General features: G+C 38.1%; 1 protein-coding gene across 1 annotated transcript; it reads right to left on the bottom strand.

Annotated features, from left to right (window-relative positions):
* Positions 1-1,060: 1,060 nt before the first annotated feature.
* Positions 1,061-18,518, bottom strand: LOC114687490. Its single transcript, XM_037198757.1, is given in 4 exon segments — positions 1,061-1,542; positions 1,545-1,818; positions 15,140-15,265; positions 18,411-18,518. Coding segments are annotated over 4 exon segments (990 nt in total).
* Positions 18,519-19,685: the final 1,167 nt, after the last annotated feature.

The raw sequence follows: 19,685 nt of genomic DNA, 5'->3' as shown, positions 1-19,685 counted from the left end.
TAGCTCATTCCAGAGATGTTCCAAAATCCAATGATTCCCCCCATACTCTCTTCCTCCACCTCCCTCTGACCTGATCCCTCCTGTTCTCATCCCTAGCATTCATCTAGACCACTCCCCATCCACCAATGATGACTATCCTATTACACTTTCATGGTGAGATAGTCAAGTGCCACCTTGAGCCCTCCTTGTTAATTAGCTTCTCTGGGTCAATGGATTGTAGTGTGGTTATCCTTTACTTTAAGGCTAATATTCACTTATAAGTGAGTATGTATGATTTTTGTCTTTCTGTGTTTGTGTTATGTCACTCAAGATGCTCTTTTCTAGTTCCAACCATTTGCCAGCAAATTTCTTTTATTCTATGAAATGAACCTTATTCTATTGACACAGAGGTTGGAAATGTAAAATGGAGTAGGTTTGGGGCTAGTAAGATTGCCCAGTGGCTAAGTGAGTTTGCCACCAAACTTAATGTGAGTTTGAACCCAATGATTCAGAAGGTAAAACAGGAAAAAATAACTCAGACAAGCAGTCCTCTTATCTCCATACCACTTATTCTGCATGGCTATTTGTGATATTCACAAACAGAAAGACAGTAGATGCCCACTGCCCATTGTACAGCATTACCTTCCTACTCCATGCAAAGGGCACATACTGTCTACAGAGCTAACAATAAGGAATTCCAGATCTGCCCTCATTAGACCTGAGATCTCCAAACAGAACTGTGGTTACTTTTCATTACTTAGGTGCAACTACCTTACAAACCTTCTTTCACTTGGTATTTGTCCTGTTTGTTTTCAACATGCCTTTCACCATTGCTTTTGCCTGCAACTGCTTGTTGAAAATATCTGAACACATGATTATGGCCTTCAGAGTTTAGGATGTGAAAACATTCAAAGAAAGGAACACTTAAGACAGATAGAGGAGGAAGTAATTTAGACACATTCAGAGAGTCAAGTTGATGCTTTATTTAGAATTAATTGATGATTACAGGAGGTCTGTGTATGAATAACGAATTTGTTCTAGGCACCTTCTGACAGATGTTTCAAATACAGGAGCCCTCACTTTAGACCTCTTGTTCGCCCACTATGTATGCATGCTGGAACTTCACCTGACTCTGTAGTTTCAAAGAGCTTATCTCAGAGAAAAGGAAGATCACACCAAAGAGTGACATGGTGGTTGTCAGTACTGCTGTTGGAAAGACAGCAGTAAACTGTTTGTTTATCAATGCTTCTTTTCTAACAGGAAAGTTAGGCGGAAAGTCAAGAGTGGTTTGTCCATAATGATCTGCGAAGTGGTTCCAGCTCACAGAAACCAATGTGAAGAGGCTGCTAATGCACAAAACTAAGGCAGAGACCTTGTAGCAATATATCTCCATCTCCACGAATGGGTCTTCCATGCAGCTGATCTTAATGGCGACTGCACCAAAAATCAGAACTATAAGCTTCATCAGAATGGCCCACACTATCATGGTCTGTGCATACTGGAATTCAGGTGAAATTGTCCAGGTGGAATTGATAGGAGTATGCACCAGCATCTTGATTACAGTCCTGAGACATTAAACTCTTGAGGGTAGTAAACTTCCCACAGTCCAAAGGACACAAATTGCACAACCGTGTTGTTGAATTCCCACAGGCGCCAGCATTGGCTGCTTGCAATGACTATCTCAAATACCAAAGCTGATAGGCCGCAAAGGAGGCCACTCAGCTTGAAGATGCATTCCATTGCACTGGCAAATCTGAAGAAGAGATTGAACAAGGATATAGTAAAGCAAGGAACACAGGGGAAGTTGGGAATACAAAATGAGTCATGGTTTACAGAGCACTATACTCTCATACCTTGTCCCTGCTGTCATGTAGTTGTATTTAAGTAGTCTACCTAGGTATTGGGATTCAACATACTACAAATAAGAGTGTAAAAAGCCATAAACTCCATGACTATAGCAGAAGTTCCCTCTATAGGAGGTTTTGGTTAGCAATTTCACTCTATCTTTCAAATCTATGTGTGCATTTGTTACTAAGAATTTTTTCTTGTTTCACACATCAATTCATTTAAAATTAGAATTAAATGAAAAATAAGTAAAGCCTCTGAAATTTTTCATTCATACTTCTGATAGGCTTCACTTCTAATTGTAATATTTATAATTTCTTTAAACCAAAAATGAAGATTTAGCCCAAATAACAAAACTGTATTTGTTTTATTCATACTTCATATTTTGAGATTGATGTGGTGGGGCTGCAGAGATGGCTCAGTGCTTAAGAGCACTGACTGCTATTCCAGAGGACCTGAGTTCAATTCCTAGCACTCACAGTGTGGATCACAACCATCTATAACTGCAGTCCTATGGGATCCAATGCTCTCTTCTGGTGTGTAGATATACTTGCAGACAAAACCCCATATAAAATCAATCAGTATGTAAATAAATAGTATTTTTTAAAAAAATCTATGGAAGATAGGCAGTGGTGGTATATGCCTTTAATTCTAGCACTTATGTGGCAGAGTCAGGCAGATCTCTGTGAATTCGAGGCAAGACTGATGTACAGAGTGAGTTCCAGGACAGCCAAGGTTACAGAAAGCAACCCTGTCTCAAAAAAAAACAAAAAGAAAAAAATCAGTGCTGTGTTGTTTTCTCTTTTCTTTTTTGATAAGCACTTTTGTTGTAATGCAATATGTAAGTGGAAAGGTGATAGACATTATTTGAATTACTCTGTTAATAAAATTGCCTTAGATATGCATTAACCAAATTCACATTTTCTGAGTTATACTGAATCATATCTTTTTAAAACAATTATGTTTCCTTTAAGAGCATTTTCTAATGAAATGGGCTATATTCAGATTTAGTGGGTCTTGATATATCAAATCTTTGTTTACAGAAAAATATTAGTTGAGGGTACACAAGATGGCTCAGTGGATGAAGTCACCAACCCTTCTGTCTGACAATGTGAGCTTTATCCCTGGAACCCACATGATGGAAAAAAGGACCATGCCTACAAGTTAACCTCTGACATCCATGTGCATGCTGTGGCAATGTACATGTCTACACACACACAAATAAATGTAAAAATGTAACTTATATGTAACTTATAGTTTTAAAAGCAAGTTCAATGAGAATTTTTAGTTTGAGAATAATTATTTTACTATTTCTTTGTATTTAGCCTTCACTCTGAGGCAAACTGAATATAGAAAGTGTCACCCAAACTGCCACTTCATCAAAAGGAGCCTTTTAAATATACCTGGTGAGAACCACAAAAGTCATCAATTTTATGACATTCCAAGTAAATCCAAATCTATTTTCCCGAGTATCTTCATTAAACTGTAAAAGATTAAGGAGAGTACTCAAAACTCACTCCAGAAAACAAAGCCTGTGAAGAGTATAATTATTTACTTATTTCTTTAAATCTCCTTTCCAAGAATCTCAACTGGATTAAGTGTTCAGCACCTTGGGATTAAAGCTGTGTATTCCTGTAGCTATCACTGCACACATCTCCACCTCATCACAGATTATGTTCCCAAGGAAGTAGAGCAAAACTTTAGTTCCTTGTGGGTATCTGATAATAAAACCACCAAGGTAAACAGGAGTCTTTCTGCACTTACCCAAATCAGCATAAACACCTAAGCCACATTAGATGAATCAGCCTTCTGTTACATATTAAGGAATAGATTTATTTTCAAATAGTTTCAGTTCCATTACTTGAAATTCCTTTATCAGAAGCATTTGTGAGGAACAACAAAAGATTACCATTATTGAAGAGAGACAGTCTAGGAAGAAACTTCTGGAAATAATTGCTTCCTCTAAGTATGTTTAAAGACTTTGAATCTTCAGAAGATTTATTTTTGCATAGATTAACTAAACAGTCAACAAGAGGAAACAGCTTGGGCTTCATAAAAGTTTTCCCTCAAGACTTGGAGACTTTAAGAGGAGCCAATATTTATAAAATCATGAGAGCCCATGAAAAAGTTCTTCCAAACTTTGGTGATCTTTTAATCTGAACTTAATTAAGAAAGAGTAAAAAACTTTCAATGCATGACAACTGTGTATGAAAATAATATTTTGTAGTAATATTGCAATTTTCCTTTACAAACATGTGGCTATGGTTCCTTTTTTAAACTTTATTTTTCTTTTCTTTGCATTGGTGTCTTGCCTGCCTGCGTGTATGTCTGTGTGAGGGTGCCAGATTCCATGGAACTGGAATTACAGAGAATTGTGAGCTGCCATGTGGGTGCTGGGAATTGAATCTGCGTCCTCTGGAAAATCAGTCCATGCTCTGAGCCATCTCTCCAGTCCCATTCTGTTACCTAAGAATTTTAATGCTTGGAATTAATAGTAAAAAAGTTTTCAATATCATATTTAAGATGATGCTTATTTCAGCTGTGTTTGCAATGCCTAAGTATAAGTAACTTATATGAGCAAAATAATCAGGGAATGCTCACAATAATTTCATTTCTAAATTTTGGTAGTGATTAGTGGAAATAAACTGAACTCACCTATATTGTCTACTGAAAGAACCAAGCAAAATGACAAATGTTTCACATGGTACACCCAGTGACATGATGTCAAAATTCCATACCTCAATATATATATATATATATATATATATGTGTGTGTGTGTGTGTGTGTGTGTGTGTGTGTGTGTGTGTGTGTATTTTTGCATATGTGTTCATGCTTGATGCTTGTGCTTGTGCATGTATGATTGATGAACATGTATGAAAATCTGAATTCTTTTTTCTGTGCCACAAAATTGAAATCTACATGGAAATCATAAGGGCAGATGAATAATTTCTCATAAATTACTCAAATTCCACTTTCAACATTTGGTTCTTTCGGTTGAAACATTTGATGTATCCTGACTACCTTATTGAACAAATATCTTCTTTTGTACTAAATTACAACTCCATATTTACTGTATGATTAAATCCACTTAGATAACTTCTATTTCATATCTTTGTATATAATGTTAATATTCATGAATATGCCCTGAGGGATACCACTGAGTCCTTGAGCAGAAAGATAGGAAGCTAAGGCATGTAGAAAATGAGATTGCTATTGACCATGCAGAAGGTTTGAGGGGCCAACAAACTGTATCTCCTTGACAGGAAAATTTCTTTACTAGCTACCCACTGCTCCATAGCCTCTGTGGAATGTGCTTCCTAACTGGAAGAAGGAGGTAGCTGTACTACTTGGGAAGTTACATCAGCAAGATGGGTTTGGAGTTGATGGTGGCTTGAGTAACACCCTCTTCCTTGCCAAGGCAAAACTGAGGCAGGGACTACAGAAGCAGTGAATTTTGAAACACAACTAGAAACAGGGTGGAGAATGTCTTTGTCCTAGACAAATGAGCTAGCCTGGCAGGATCTGGTTCTGCCCATGTCTGAATACTATGAAGTAGATGTATGGTGCTCAGAAATATACGATTTGAAAGCTTCCTTGTAGCTTATATTAAGCTTTTACCTTTGTGTATCATGGGTCAGGAGATCCATTTCAAAGAATCCAGGATCATAAACATCTTCCAAATAACAAGAAATGTTGACCAGACAGGGAGTCACACAAGAGGTAGAAAACCTTCAGTAAAAGAGGTTGTATTAGACAGGTATTTTAGCTCAGAACAGTGTCTCCCCAACCCCATGCCTGAACAAATCTTTCCATTCCTTTCACATGTTTAGTTGGAGTCTCATTTATACACTTCAGAGGTATTGGCCCATCTGATATTCTTGTCCCTCCAATGAGATCCACACTATCAATATCCCCATTTTATAACTAGGAAAACAACACAAAGAGTCTAATTCATGTACTCAGTTTCATGAAACTTCACAAGTATAACAGTCAGTGCAGGCTCCATAGCCCTCAAAGACTAGCAGTGGGCTTCCCAATCCTTAAGATATCATGAAGATATACTCAGATTGAAAAGATTTCAAGTAACATCCTAATCATATGTCAGGGGCCTTCTTTGGCCCTTGAAATTGAAAGTGATTAATAAAAACCACGTGGAAGACATAAAATACTTACCTCTTTGTGTCTTGTATGAAGTCCAAATGTTAGTATCTGCCAACTGTAGCAAAAATGACTCTGAAAGTTCTCTTGTTTCCTTGGCTACCAGAGACTAATGGCACATTGTGAGCAATGAGCCAGTGTTAGGCCATATGGTCTTAAAGGATCACAGGAATTAATGTTCCTGTCATATGAAAAGTATTAAAGGAATAATTAACTAATTTATTTTTAATCTAAAAAGTTTCCTTATACAACATAATTTGATCATGAATTTCCCCTTCAAAACTTTTTCTATTCCTTCTGTTTCCCTCATCTCTAACCACATAAACTTCTGTGCATTTGTGTTCTCTCTCTCTCTCTCTCTCTCTCTCTCTCTCTCTCTCTCTCTCTCTCTCACTCTCCCTCCCTCCCCCTCCCTCCTTCTCTCCAAAATAAATAAATAAATAAATAAATAAATAAATAAACAAATAAATTACTAGAAATAAAAAATGCAAAATTAACACATAGCATAAGTTTTCTGTTGGCCAACTATTCCTGTTCATGAGGCCTACACTGGAATGCAGTGAGTATGTACAATTATGTGCCATTGTACAATCTTTTTCCAAACAGGTATCAGTTGCAAATAGCTTCTTGGTTAGTGATGATTCTTTGTTTCTGTTACACTGTTATACACTGGCATATCGTCCTGTTTGAATGAGTATGGGTCGTATGTGCTTGTAAAGTCTTTCTGAGTTCTTATGTGACATCAGTTCTGTGGTGTCTCCAGGATACTGTTTTCTAAGAGTTGTCCACAACCTCTGACTCCTACAATCTTTTTTAAATTAATATTTAATTAGGAAATTTATATATTGGATTAAGTGAGCGAAAGTAATTATCTCATAAAATAGTAAGCAGGTTTTTTTACTGTATTCAACCCCCATCCCATCACAGTTCTTACAGAATATTTCTAAAAACAGAATATTCTAAAATCATGATCCAACATTATATTTAATGACAACACTTTAGAAATTACTCCTGTATCTGGGAAAATGTAAAACTGTTTACTTTAAAAGCTCTTTTCAATAACAGCATGTGAAAACCTAGGAAAAATAAATAATAAATGAAACTATTAGGACAGAAGTTACAAGTAACATTTAAAATTGTTTATTAGAATATTTATTTTTTAAGAATTTCTTTTTTTTCTTATATTTTATTTTTTTTATTTTACAATGCTATTCAGTTCTATATAATAGCCACAGATTCCCTTGTTTTCTCCCTTCCTGCCCCCATTCCCTTCCCACCAGCCCACCCTCCATTCCCACCTCCTCCAGATCAAGGTCTCACCTGAGGACTGGGATCAACCTGATAGACTCAGGCCAGGCAGGGCCCCTCAGCCTTTGGTTCATAGTTCATGTGTTTCCATTTGTTTGGCTATTTGTCCCTGTGCTTTATCCAACCTTGGTTTCAACAATTCTTGCTCATATAAACCCTCCTCTTTCTCACTAATTAGATTCCCCGCACTCCACCAGGGGCCTAACCTTGGATGTCTGCATCCAGATTCCTCAGTCAATTCTATTGCTTTTGGGATATTTGCTGTTAATTTCTCCGAAAAAATTACTGCAAGCTCTTTGCCAAGGTTCACTTTCTGTCCATAATTTTTCAATGTCCTCCTTAGTTAATGGTACGACAATTATTGCTGGGTCTATGCCTGCTAATTGACGAAGTCTCAATTTTCCTTTGTAAATCAAGTCAGAGATTTTTTTCAACATAAGTTTTTAATTTTTTATTTGTTTTATTTGGTAAAAATATCCATTCCAATATAATATCTTCCCTCTGCATTACTATTCCAGTAGGAGAATGCCTAGAAGTTAAAATAACCAAAATGCAATCCAGCTTTGGATCAATACGATCCACGTGTCCTTCATGCACTTTCTTTTCTACCAAGGCCAATTCTTTCTCAGGTTCAGGTGATAATTCTCTTGGACTATTTAAGTCCTTGTCACATTCTAAGGTTTTGAACAAATTAGTCAGTTCATCATTTTTTACCCCAACAATACTTCGTAGATGAGAAATATCTCCAAATAATCTTTGAAAGTCATTAAGAGTCTGTAGTCTATCTCTCCTAATTTGCACCTTTTGGGGTCTAATTTTTTGTAGCTCTATTTTATATCCTAAATAATTATTAGAATCTCCTCTTTGTATCTTTTCAGGAGCAATTTGTAATCCCCAGCAAGGCAAAATTTTCTTTACTTCTTCAAACATTATTTCTAAAGTATCTGCATTTGAGTCAGCTAGTAAAATATCATCCATATAATGATAAATTATAGATTTAGGATATTTTTTACGTATCACTTCCAATGGCTGTTTTACAAAATATTGGCACAGAGTTGGGTTATTCTACATTCCCTGAGGGAGGACCCACCATTGAAATCTTTTAACCGGTTGAGAATTATTATAAGTAGGTACTGTAAAAGCAAATCTTTCCCTGTTTTTTTTTCTTGTAAGGGTATTGAAAAGAAACAGTCTTTTAAATCAATAACTATGAGAGGCCATCCTTTTGGTAACAGAGTAGGCAAAGGCATTCCAGATTGTAGAGAGCCCATTGGCTGAATTACTTTGTTAATTGCTCTAAGGTCTGTTACCATTCACCAATTACGAGATTTCTTTTTAATAACAAATACAGGAAAATTCCAAGGGCTGGTTGATTCTTCAATATGCTGAGTATTTAACTGTTCTTCTACCAGCTCTTCTAAAGCCTGGAGTTTCTCTGTTGTTAAAGGCCATTGTTGGACCCATACAGGCTTGTCTGTTAACCATTTTAAAGGTAGAGCTGTTAGTGTCTTTGGAAGATCATCAGTTATTGTGCCCTGTTCTTGTATAATATGGATGGCTGGAGACAACTCATTAGAACAATATCTTCTAATATTTCTCTCAGTAACATGTGTTAGTTTATGATTTGTTTCTGAGTTTGGAGGGATGTTAATCTGTGTATTCCATTGTTGCAACAAGTCTCGACCCACAGGTTCATAGTTATGTTAGTCACATATGGTTTTAATTTTCCTCTCTGTCCTTCTGGACCTATACATTCAAGCCATCTTGCACTCTGTTTCACCTGAGATAATGTCCCAATTCCTAACAGTTGAATGTTTACCTCCTGAAGAGGCCAAGTTGGATGCCAAAATTCTGGTGCAATTATGGTAATGTCCGCACCTGTGTCTACCAGACCAGACAACAAAACACCATTTATTTTTATCGTTAATTTTGGTCTTTGTTCATTAATAGAAGTTTGCCAAAAAATTTTCTTTATGTTTTCTCCTGAATTTGCTATTCTCTCTGTTTCATCATCCTGACCAGTATGATTTATTCCAATAGACATTTGGTTATTTAATCGCTCAGAGCAGGGATTTCCTCTAGGGCTGCAGGAAAGGTTTGAACTGGATTTGCAATGGGGGCCTGCGTGAGGCCCCTCTGGGAGTTTCCCGAAGACTGAGGCAAAGGATTACCCTGTCTGTCCTTTGTTGATCTACATTCGTTGGTCCAATGTTTTCCCTTACCACACCTTCTGCATACTCCAGAAGGAAGGGGCATTCTGTTGCCATTGTTCCTTGAAGAAACATTGTTTCTAGGAATGACCTGTCTACAGTCCCTTTTCAAATGTCCTTGCTTTCCACATCCAAAACATCTAACACTCCTCAAACCTTTTGAAATTAATTCTCCTACCCACGTATCATCATGCTCATCAGCCTCAACATTAATTGTTTCTCTAATCCAATCTTCCATAGGTGCAGATCTTGCCCTTAATGGCCTGATTATTCTTTTGCATGCTGCATTCGCATTCTCAAAGGCCAAAGATTCAATTATTGCCTTACCAGCTTCTGAATCCGAGACCATTCTCTTTACTGCTGAAGCCAGTCTTTGTAAAAAATCTGTAAAAGACTCTTTTGGGCCTTGCATCACCTTTGTAAATGACTCAGATTTTTTTCCTGGTTCCTCCACTCTGTCCCATGCATTCAAGGCTGCCGTTCGACATAAAATTAGGGTTTGGACATCATATAAACATTGTGTTTGTACTGAAGCATATTGGCCTTCTCCAAAAAGCTGATCCTGGCAAACTTGTATTCCTTTATCCCTCCATTGTTTTTCTATGTTTTTAGCCTCCTCCTTAAACCAGGTCAGAAATTGAAGTCTCTGGCTGGGTTCCAGAACACCTTGTGCAAGGTCCCGCCAGTCCTGTGGTACTATCCTATTATATAATGACCAAGAGTTTAACATTTGCTTTACATATGGGGAATGCATGCCATAAGATACTATTGCCTCCTTAAACCTTTTTAAATGCAACATTTCAATTGGAGCCCAAATATTTTGTGTAGCCATTTGATCAGGCATCTGTTGTACAGTTACAGGATAAATTAAGGGTGACTGTGTGAAAACAGGCTTTCTTTCTGTAACCTTATGATCCAGACTTGAAACAACTTCACTGTTAATTTCTTCTGTCTGAATTTTTACAGGTTTAACAAGTTCTTCTAAAGCTGTTATCCTGGCACTTAAATTGACTATCTTTTTAAATATTAAAATGAGGATTAGCATAGTGATAAGCTGCATAATTCCACCAATACTAATATTATATAGTTGTTCCAATGTCAGACTGCCTAAAATCAACCAAAAACCAATTTTCTTCCAATGTACACATAAAACCCATTTTTTTTGGTTACCCATCTGTTGTAAAAAATTTAATAGAAGCATAATATCCATAAATGAATCCACAGATTTATTTCACTGCATTAATTTAAAAGTTGAAGTATAACTTACCAGCACACAAATCTTAAGTGTGGCCAGTTAAAGGAGAACACTTTTTTTTTTTAGATTTCATGCAATGTTTATTTATTTTTTATTTTATTTTTTATTTTTCAGTAAATTTATTTTACAGCATCATTTAGTTCAACATAATAGCCACCGATTCCCCTGTTCTCCCACTCTCGCCCCCTCCCCCTCCCCCCACCCCACCCCTCATTCCCACCTCCTCCAGATCAAGGTCTCCCCCGAGGACCAGGATCGACCTGGTAGACTCAGTCCAGCCAGGTCCAGTCCCCCCTCCCAGACCGAGCCAAGCATCCCTGCATAGGTCCCAGGATTCAAACAGCCAACTCATGCAATGAGCCCAGGACCCGGCACCAACACACAGCTGCCTCCCAAACAGATCAAGCCAAATGACTGTCTCACCCATTCAGGGGCCTGATCCAGTTGGGGCCCTCAGCCTTTGGTTCATAGATCCTGTGCTTCCATTCATTTGGTTATTTGTCCCTGTGCTTTATCCAACCTTGGCTTCAACAATTCTCGCTCATATAAACCCTCTTCTTTCTCACTAATTAGAATCCCAGTGCTCCACCAGGGGCCCAGCCGTGGATGTCTGCATCCAGATTCCTCAGACCTTCCTTGGATGGGGTTTATGGCAGAACTAACAGGGTGTCTGGCCATCCCATCACCAGAGTAGGTCAGTTCCTGCCGTCTCTCGACCATTGCCAGCAGTCTTTTGTGGGGGTATCTTTGTGGATCTCCGTGGGCCTCCCTAGCTCTCTGCTTCCTCCCCTTCTCATGTGGTCTTCATTTAACATGGTCTCCTATTCCTTGTTCTCCCTCTCTTTTCTTGATCCAGCTAGTATCTCCCACTCTCTTTCCCTTGACCATCGCCCTTCATTGTTCCCACTCATGACCAGGCTGTTCATGTAGATCTCATCCATTTCTCCGTGTTTTTTTGGGGGTCTCATTTTCCAGGTAGCCTCACTGGTGATGTGAGTAGCAGTCCAGTCATCCTTGTTCCACATCTAGCATCTTCCTATGAGTGAGTACATACCATATTTGTCTTTCTGAGTCTGGGTCACCTCACTCAGGATGATTTTTTCTAGATCCATCCATTTGTCTGCAAACCTCATGATGTCATTGTTTTTCTCTGCTGAGTAGTATTCCATTGTGAATATGTGCCACAATTTATTTATCCATTCTTCAGTTGAAGGGCATCTAGGTTGTTTCCAGGATTTGGCTATTACAAACAATGCTGATATGAACATAGCTGAGCAAGTGCTCTTGTGGTATGATTGAGCATTTCTTGGGTATATGCCCAGGAGTGGTATAGCTGGATCTTGGGGAGATTGATTCCCAATTGTCTAAGAAAGCGCCATATTGATTTCGAAAGTGGTTGTACAAGCTTGCATTCCCACCAGCAGTGGAGGAGAGTTCCCCTAGTTCCACAACCTCTCCAGCATAAAGTGTCTTCAGTGTTTTGATCTTAGCCACTCTGACAGGCATAAGGTGGTATCTCAGAGTTGTTTTGATTTGCATTTCCCTGATGATTAGGGATGTTGAGCAATTCCTTAAATGTCTTTCAGCCATTTGGGTTTCCTCTGTTGAGAATTCTCTGTTTAGTTCTAAAGCCCATTTCTCAATTGGACTGTTGGTTGTTTTGATGTCTAATTTCTTGAGTTCCTTATATATTCTGGAAATCAGTCCTCTGTCACATGTGGGGTTGGTGAAGATCTTTTCCCATTCTGTAGGCTGCCGATTTGCCTTGTTCACTGTATCCTTTGCTCTACAAAAGCTTCTCAGTTTCAAGAGGTCCCATTGATGAATTGGAACTTTCTCTAAAATCGACCACATACTTGGCCACAAAGCAAATCTCAACAGATACAAAACAATTAGAATAACCTCCTGTGTTCTATCAGACCACCATGGTTTAAAGTTAGATTTCAACAACAACAAAAACTACAGAAATCCTACAATCTCATGGAAACTGAATAATGCTCAACTGAATCACCAATGTGTTAAGGAAGAAATAAAGAAAGAAATTAAAGACTTCCTAGAGATCAATGAAAATGAAGACACCACATACCCAAACATATGGGACACTATTAAAGCAGTGCTAAGAGGGAAATTCATAGCACTAAATGCCCACATTAATCCATACACCTATGAACACCTGATTTTTGACAAAGAAGCCAAAAGTGTACAATGGAAAAAAGAAAGCATCTTCAACAAATGGTGCTGGCATAACTGGATATCAACGTGTAGAAGGCTGCAAATAGATCCATATCTGTCACCGTGCAGAAAACTTTAGTCCAAGTGGATCAAAGACCTCAACTTAAATCCAGCTACTCTGAACCTGCTAGAAGAGAAAGTAGGAAATAGTCTTGAACGCATTGGCATAGGAGATCACTTCCTACATATAACACCAGTAGCGCAGACACTGAGACAAACAATCAATCAATGGGACCTCTTGAAACTGAGAAGCTTTTGTAGAGCAAAGGATACGGTCAACAAGGCAAAGCGACAGCGTACAGAATGGGAAAAGATCTTCACCTTTTTTTTTAATGTGGAAAAAAATTCTCTTTTAGATAGTTTCCTTTAAAATATCTGATATGTTATGACTTACCAAATCTGCGTAGAACAATAGCAATCCGAGGGGATTTTCAAAACAGCCACCTAGTGTCCCAGGTGTAAATCCAGAGAGAGAGAGAGAGAGAGAGAGAGAGAGAGAGAGAGAGAGAGAGAGAGAGAACGCACAAGAAAGCACAGCCGGCTAAAGCTTAAATCCAGCCACGTGTTCCCTCTTGTGCCGAGTCAAGGCTTGGTTCTGGTTTCCTCGAGCTCTGACCACGTGCGTTGGCTTTACAGGCAGGGCCCTGTTTGGCAGGGCAGGTCTGAATTGTTTGTAGCACCGGCTTTAAGTAAGCAGGATTTAAGCAAGCAGCTCACCGATAGTCCAGCCTGAGGTCAAGCAGACCTAGACCCAGGCTAAGAAGCCGCTGCCGGCTGCCTGCCCCCCTTGCGGGAAAGCGGACCTGCCGCCAAGCCAAGTGGTTTTTAATGGATTCTTGTCACGTTGGGCGCCAGATGTAGATTAACCAACCGTCTTATTAAATAAGAAACACAGAAACAATGTAAAAGGGAAAGCTGAGAGGTCAGAGCTCAGAGCTAAAATCTCACCCTTCCTTCTGCTGTCCCAGCTTCCCGAAAGAGAGCTATTTCCTGTGTGTAAATTGATTTTCCAGTCATTCTGCCTTCTCATTGGTTGTATACCCAAACACTGCCTCGTCACTGTCTGAATGTACAGCACCCTAGGTCTTAAAGGCATATGTCTCCAATGCTGGCTGTATCCCTGAACACACAGAGATCTATGGGATTAAAGGCGTGTGCCACCACAGCCACACTCTGTCTATGGCTCTAATAGCTCTGACACCCAGGCAACTTTATTTATTAACATACAATCAAAATCACATTTCAGTACAATTAGAATACCACCACACAGGAGAATGAAGGCAACCCGCTAAGTAATCTGAAGACCACTGGATAAATGAGATACCCAAAGAAAAAGAATAGATCATCCAGAGAAAACGTCCCAAGAGAAAGCATAAATTGGCCTATTGGTATATAACATTTCCAACAGGAAAAAATTTCATAACTCTTTCCAAATGTTTGTTTCTGCTGTTCTTTACAAACACATAATACAATTTTTTTTTGTAGTTCCAGTTCAATTAAAAATTAAAGCTGACTTTGGAGCTGGAGTGTGGATTTCTCCTTCTCTAAACCCAAGCATGTTCATTAAAAGGAAAATCCAAAATATCTGTCCTTTGTCAGAACGGTCACCTGATATGGGACAGAAGATATATATATATATATATATATATATATATATATATATATATATATATATATATATATATATATATATATATAAAACTTTTTGTCATGATATTAATGGTCATATAGAGCACACAATTATTTTATTAAAAGGCTTCATCTAGCTTCCTATATTATATTGAATACTAACTAATAATAGAAAAAGACTTCATCTAGCTTCCTGTACATGATTTTGGGCTGAGTTTCTATCAGACAACTGGGAATTATGTTTTTGTAGTCTGGATCTATATACAAATTATGGTCTTTAGTCTCTTAGAGATCTGAAGAAGATGCCATTTAAAATGTTTATGTTTTTTCAGTGAATCATTACTATGCCCAAAAGAAACCTTTGAGATCTCTCAAAGGAGGATGATGCCCCACAACGATGATTCCACCTGGACTGTGGTCATGCCTCTAATCTCAGAAATACCACCTAAAGACCAGATTTGGACTATAATTTGTTCAGGACATTTTCAACGTGGCTAGCTGAGATGGTCCAGCCTTACATACCTCTGTGGACAGGACTTTAGACAAGCCCTGAACTTTCCCGTTCCACAGAGACCTGATAACAAATGTGATGGCTAGCTCTCCCAGTACTTGACAATTATTCCAGTTCTTTTCAACCCCTAAAGATATCTGGGGGATCCCAGACAACAGGAAGTATTTGTAAGAACATGATACCCATATTCCCAAGAAGTGGGATAGGTAGTTTTGTGTCATTCAGTGGGTTATGGATATTTGTCATCATTTAAGGGGGTTGGTTACAAGATGTTATTGTTAATCATCAGTAAAAATCTGAGAAAAGGAGATTAGATTCAGAGATCTTGTTCTAAAAAGAAAAAGGGGAAATGATGAAATAGGATAAAAAGGTAGATTCTTCAATCTACTTTTAACTCAAAAAAAGTAGTTACTAATCTTATATTTTTTACATTGGATTGAATTTTTGAATATTGATACAAATTTGAGGTTATTTTTGTTATATTGTATAGATGTTATAGAAATGAAAGATACAAGTAGATTATTGAATCTACTTTTACACCAAAAAGCAACTACTAGTTTTAAATATTTTACATTGATGTGAATTTTTGTATATTGATACAAATTTAAAGTTATTTTTGTTAGAACATACTGTACATATGTTTTGATTCTTGTTCAAGGTATTGCACCTATACAGCTCATCTGACAATGTTATGTAAATTTCTAGTCCTTGAAAGTTATTATTATGAACTATTTAAAATGATAAAATGCAAGTTCGAAGTTAATCATCTATTACAATCAAATTGGTAGTTATGTTAGGTATGTTTTCAAAGTTAAACAGAGATATATTTTAGATAGGCATGTGGTCTTCAAATACTTCAGAAAACTGCAGAGCATGGTATTTAATATGTTTTAATTACATAAGGTACTTTTATATTTTATGACAATGAGACATATCTATTCCTGGCAGTACCAATCTTTTTCAGAGAAGATGATGACTATTGAAGAAACTCCATATGGATTTGCTTTCTTTGTGGCAAAAGTAAGTACTGGGCAAGAAAATGCTCTTGCCTTGACTGCTGACAATATGCTGTCCAAATTTGACAAGCGGGACACATTAAAAATGACTGCTGAACATTGCCAAGACAAGGCAGCACAGACCTTCAAAAATTCTGCTTCACAGAAAAGTCTGTCAGATATTCTAGGTCTATAGGCCAAATATGGATGCCTCAATGTTGCAGAGGAACCTTGGATGACTGTCCAGGTAGCCACCTGTTTCTGCCAGTTCTTAATTTGGAAAATTTTTTGTTGGGTACTTCCTATTTACTCAGGTAACATGATATCCTTTTCAGGTCTCTGATGGAGTTGAAGACTAGATAGTTATAGTTTTCAGTGTTACCAGACTCAGAAAAGAAACTCACTAAAGTGGTATAAAGTGTATAAGGTTGAAAGACATAAATAGAGTTTAGGGTTGATAATGCAAGTTAGGATAGAAAATGAATTAGGTACAATACTTTGGACTCAACAAGATAGCATAGATAATGGAACATTTTCTCTGAATTTGTCAAATGTAAATGGACTTGTAGACGAAATTCTAAACGGTCTTATTAAATAAGAAACACAGAGCCAAATACTGAGTTAAAAGCCCAAGAGATCAGAGCGAATAGCCTTTAGCTTACCAGTCCCTGCTGTCCTTCCCCTGAGAGAGAGAAATTCTTCCTATGTCCTATTATTTTATTGCCTTTCTGTTCTGCCTTCTCTTTGGCTCTAAACCCAACCACATGACTTCCTTGTCTCTGCCTGTCTATACAGACCTCCAGGTTTCTATGGTTGGTATTGGGAATAAAGGTCACCATGCCTGGCTGTGTCCTTGAAAACACAGCGACTCTGCTTGCCATGTGATCAGATTAAGGGTGTGTGCTACCACTTCCAGACTTCTGTTTAATGGCTGTGACCTCTGATACCCAGGCAACTTTCTTTATTAACATACAAATAAAATCACATTTCAGCACAAATAAAATATCACCATATCGACTAAACATTGTTAATGCAATTTTTACCTATATATATTTGTATATAGTTATTATACTCAGTGTATATGGTTTTTCTATGTTCTCTTTCTGTTTAGACAAAAGAGGGAAATGTGTAATATTTTGTTTGTGTTCTGACAAATAAAGCTTGCCTGGAGATCAGTGGGTAAAGCTAGCCACTAGTTAACTGTAGACGCTTGTCAGTGGTGGCTCACAACTTTAATCACAGCACTTGGGAGGTGGAGACAGGAACTGACAAAGAGAGGAGAATTTCTGCCTTTTTGGTCAGAGGATCTAGAGAAGTAGGAGGTCACTGGTGGCTGCTTCTCTGTTTCCCTAATCTTTCAGGTTATTACCCTGATGTCTGACTCCTGGTTTTTATTGATAAGATTAATTAGATATACACTTTAGAGTTTATTTTTGTGTGTGTGTTGGTTAAGTAAGTCTGCACATTGGGCTTACCTTGAAATATGATTAAGAAATCCAATAAGAATCCATTGGAGAAAAAAAAAGATTTTTTTTTGTCAGTGGATTTCAATTGGAGACAGCTTCTTCATTTTGGGTGGGAGCTGGTGTTTACTTCTAACTCTTTTTTAAAAATTTATTTAATTTTTTTATTCTACATACCACAGTTTCCCTTCCCATCTGTCTTCTTGCAACCCCCAAACTCCTCCTCTGACCTAACCCCCATCCATTCCTCCAGAAGGGTAAAGCCTCCAATGGGAGTCAACAAAACCTGGTTCATTTAGTTGAGACAGTACCACGCCCCTGCATCAAGGCTGAGCAAGGCATCCTGCCATCGGGTATGGGCTCCAAAAAGCAAACTCATGCACCATGGATAGATGCTGATTCCACTGCCAGTGGCCCCTCAAACAGAAAAAGCTATACAACTGTCTTCCCACATTCAGAGGGCCTAACTCAGTCCCATGTATGCTCCATAGCTGTTCATCTACAGTTTGTGAGTTCCTACAAGCTTGGTTCAGTTGTCTCTGTAGATTTCTCCAACATGACCTTAACCCCCCCCCTTGCTCATATAATCCCTCCTCCCTATCTTTGACTGGACTCCTGATGCTCAGTCTGGTGCTTGGCTGTGATCTCTGCATCTCCTTTCATGAGTTACTGGATAAAGACTCTATGATGACAGTTAGGGTATTCACCAATCTGATCACAGGGAAAGACCAGTTCAGGTACCCTCTTCACTATTGCTAGTAGTCTTAGCTGGGGTCATCCTTGTGGATTTCTGGGAATTTTCCAGCACCAGATTTCTCCCTAACCTCCAAATGGCTCCCTGTATCAATATCTCTTTCATTGCTCTCCCACTCCATCCTTCCCTCCTCTCGACCATCCTCTTCTACTTCCCTCTCATAGTGCCAGGATCCCATTAGTCTTGGCACACCTTGTGCATGCAGCCACATTATATGTGCTTTAGTCCTGTGAGTTTGAAAGACAGAGCTTCCTTGGAGTCATCTGTCTCCTCCAGTGTTTAAAATCTTTCTGGTCTCTTTCCTGAATTGATCTCTGAGCCTTGAGGGCAGATGTTTGATGAATACATTTCATTTAGGGTTGAGAGAGCCAATGTCTTTCACTCTGCACATTGTCCTGTTGTCTTGCTCTTTGTCAATTAACATTTCTCCAAGAAGAAACTTCTGTGAGGTGGATTGAGTGAATTACTTATCTGACTATAGCAGAATGTCATTAGGAGTTACTTTATTGCTAAGTTTCCTATAGTAAAATAATACTATTTGGTTTTCCTATAGGCTGATGAAACAGGTTCTTGGCCACTTGATCAGTGTCAAGGATGGGTTCCATCTTCTGGTATTGGCCTAAATCCAATCAGAACATGATTAGACATGATTGGTTGTTAGCAGAGCATTGTGGTACTAATTCACTAGGATATCTTTCAGGCATGCCAGTGGTATCTACCTACATGGTCAATGATTACCATCCTCTTCTGGTAGAGTTCCACTACCATGAACACTACAGAGTATGGGTGAAACTTCTACTTACTACTTCAACTTTTTCACATTTAATGAGATATGTAAGTGTTGTCTTGAGTAATAGGACCCCAGGCTCAGTTTGTGTAGAGTAACCAATAGCCCTCTCAAGAGCCTCTGATGTGTATGGGTTTCTGTGAACCCCCTTCAACCTAAGACCCAAAAACATGTAGCCAAATCTTGGGTCTGAAGGTTTTACTGAGTGTCATTTTTTGTTGTTTTTTGTTCTTTACATATTTTAGATACTAAACCTCTACCTAAATGATGGTATGCTTTGCTATACAAAAGATTTTCAGCTTCAAGAGGTCCCATTTATTAATTTTTGGTCATAGTCCCTGTGCTAACATTGTTCTGTTCATATAGATTCCTTCCCTGTTCCCAGAAGTTAAAGTCTATTTCAAACTTTGTCTTATATTATTAGACTCTTGGTATCTAGTCTTACAGTGAGATCTTTTTTCCATTTGCATTGAGTTTTGTGCAAGGTGATAAACATGGATCTGTGTGTACATGCAATCCTCCTGTATGGGCAGAACTTTGGTTGAAGATTTTTTTATA

The sequence above is a fragment of the Peromyscus leucopus genome, chromosome X (genome assembly GCF_004664715.2).
Source record: "Peromyscus leucopus breed LL Stock chromosome X, UCI_PerLeu_2.1, whole genome shotgun sequence".
NCBI lineage: Eukaryota > Metazoa > Chordata > Mammalia > Rodentia > Cricetidae > Peromyscus > Peromyscus leucopus.
The sequence above is the reverse complement of the archived record's forward strand: the minus strand, read 5'-3'. Positions and strand labels throughout refer to the sequence as shown.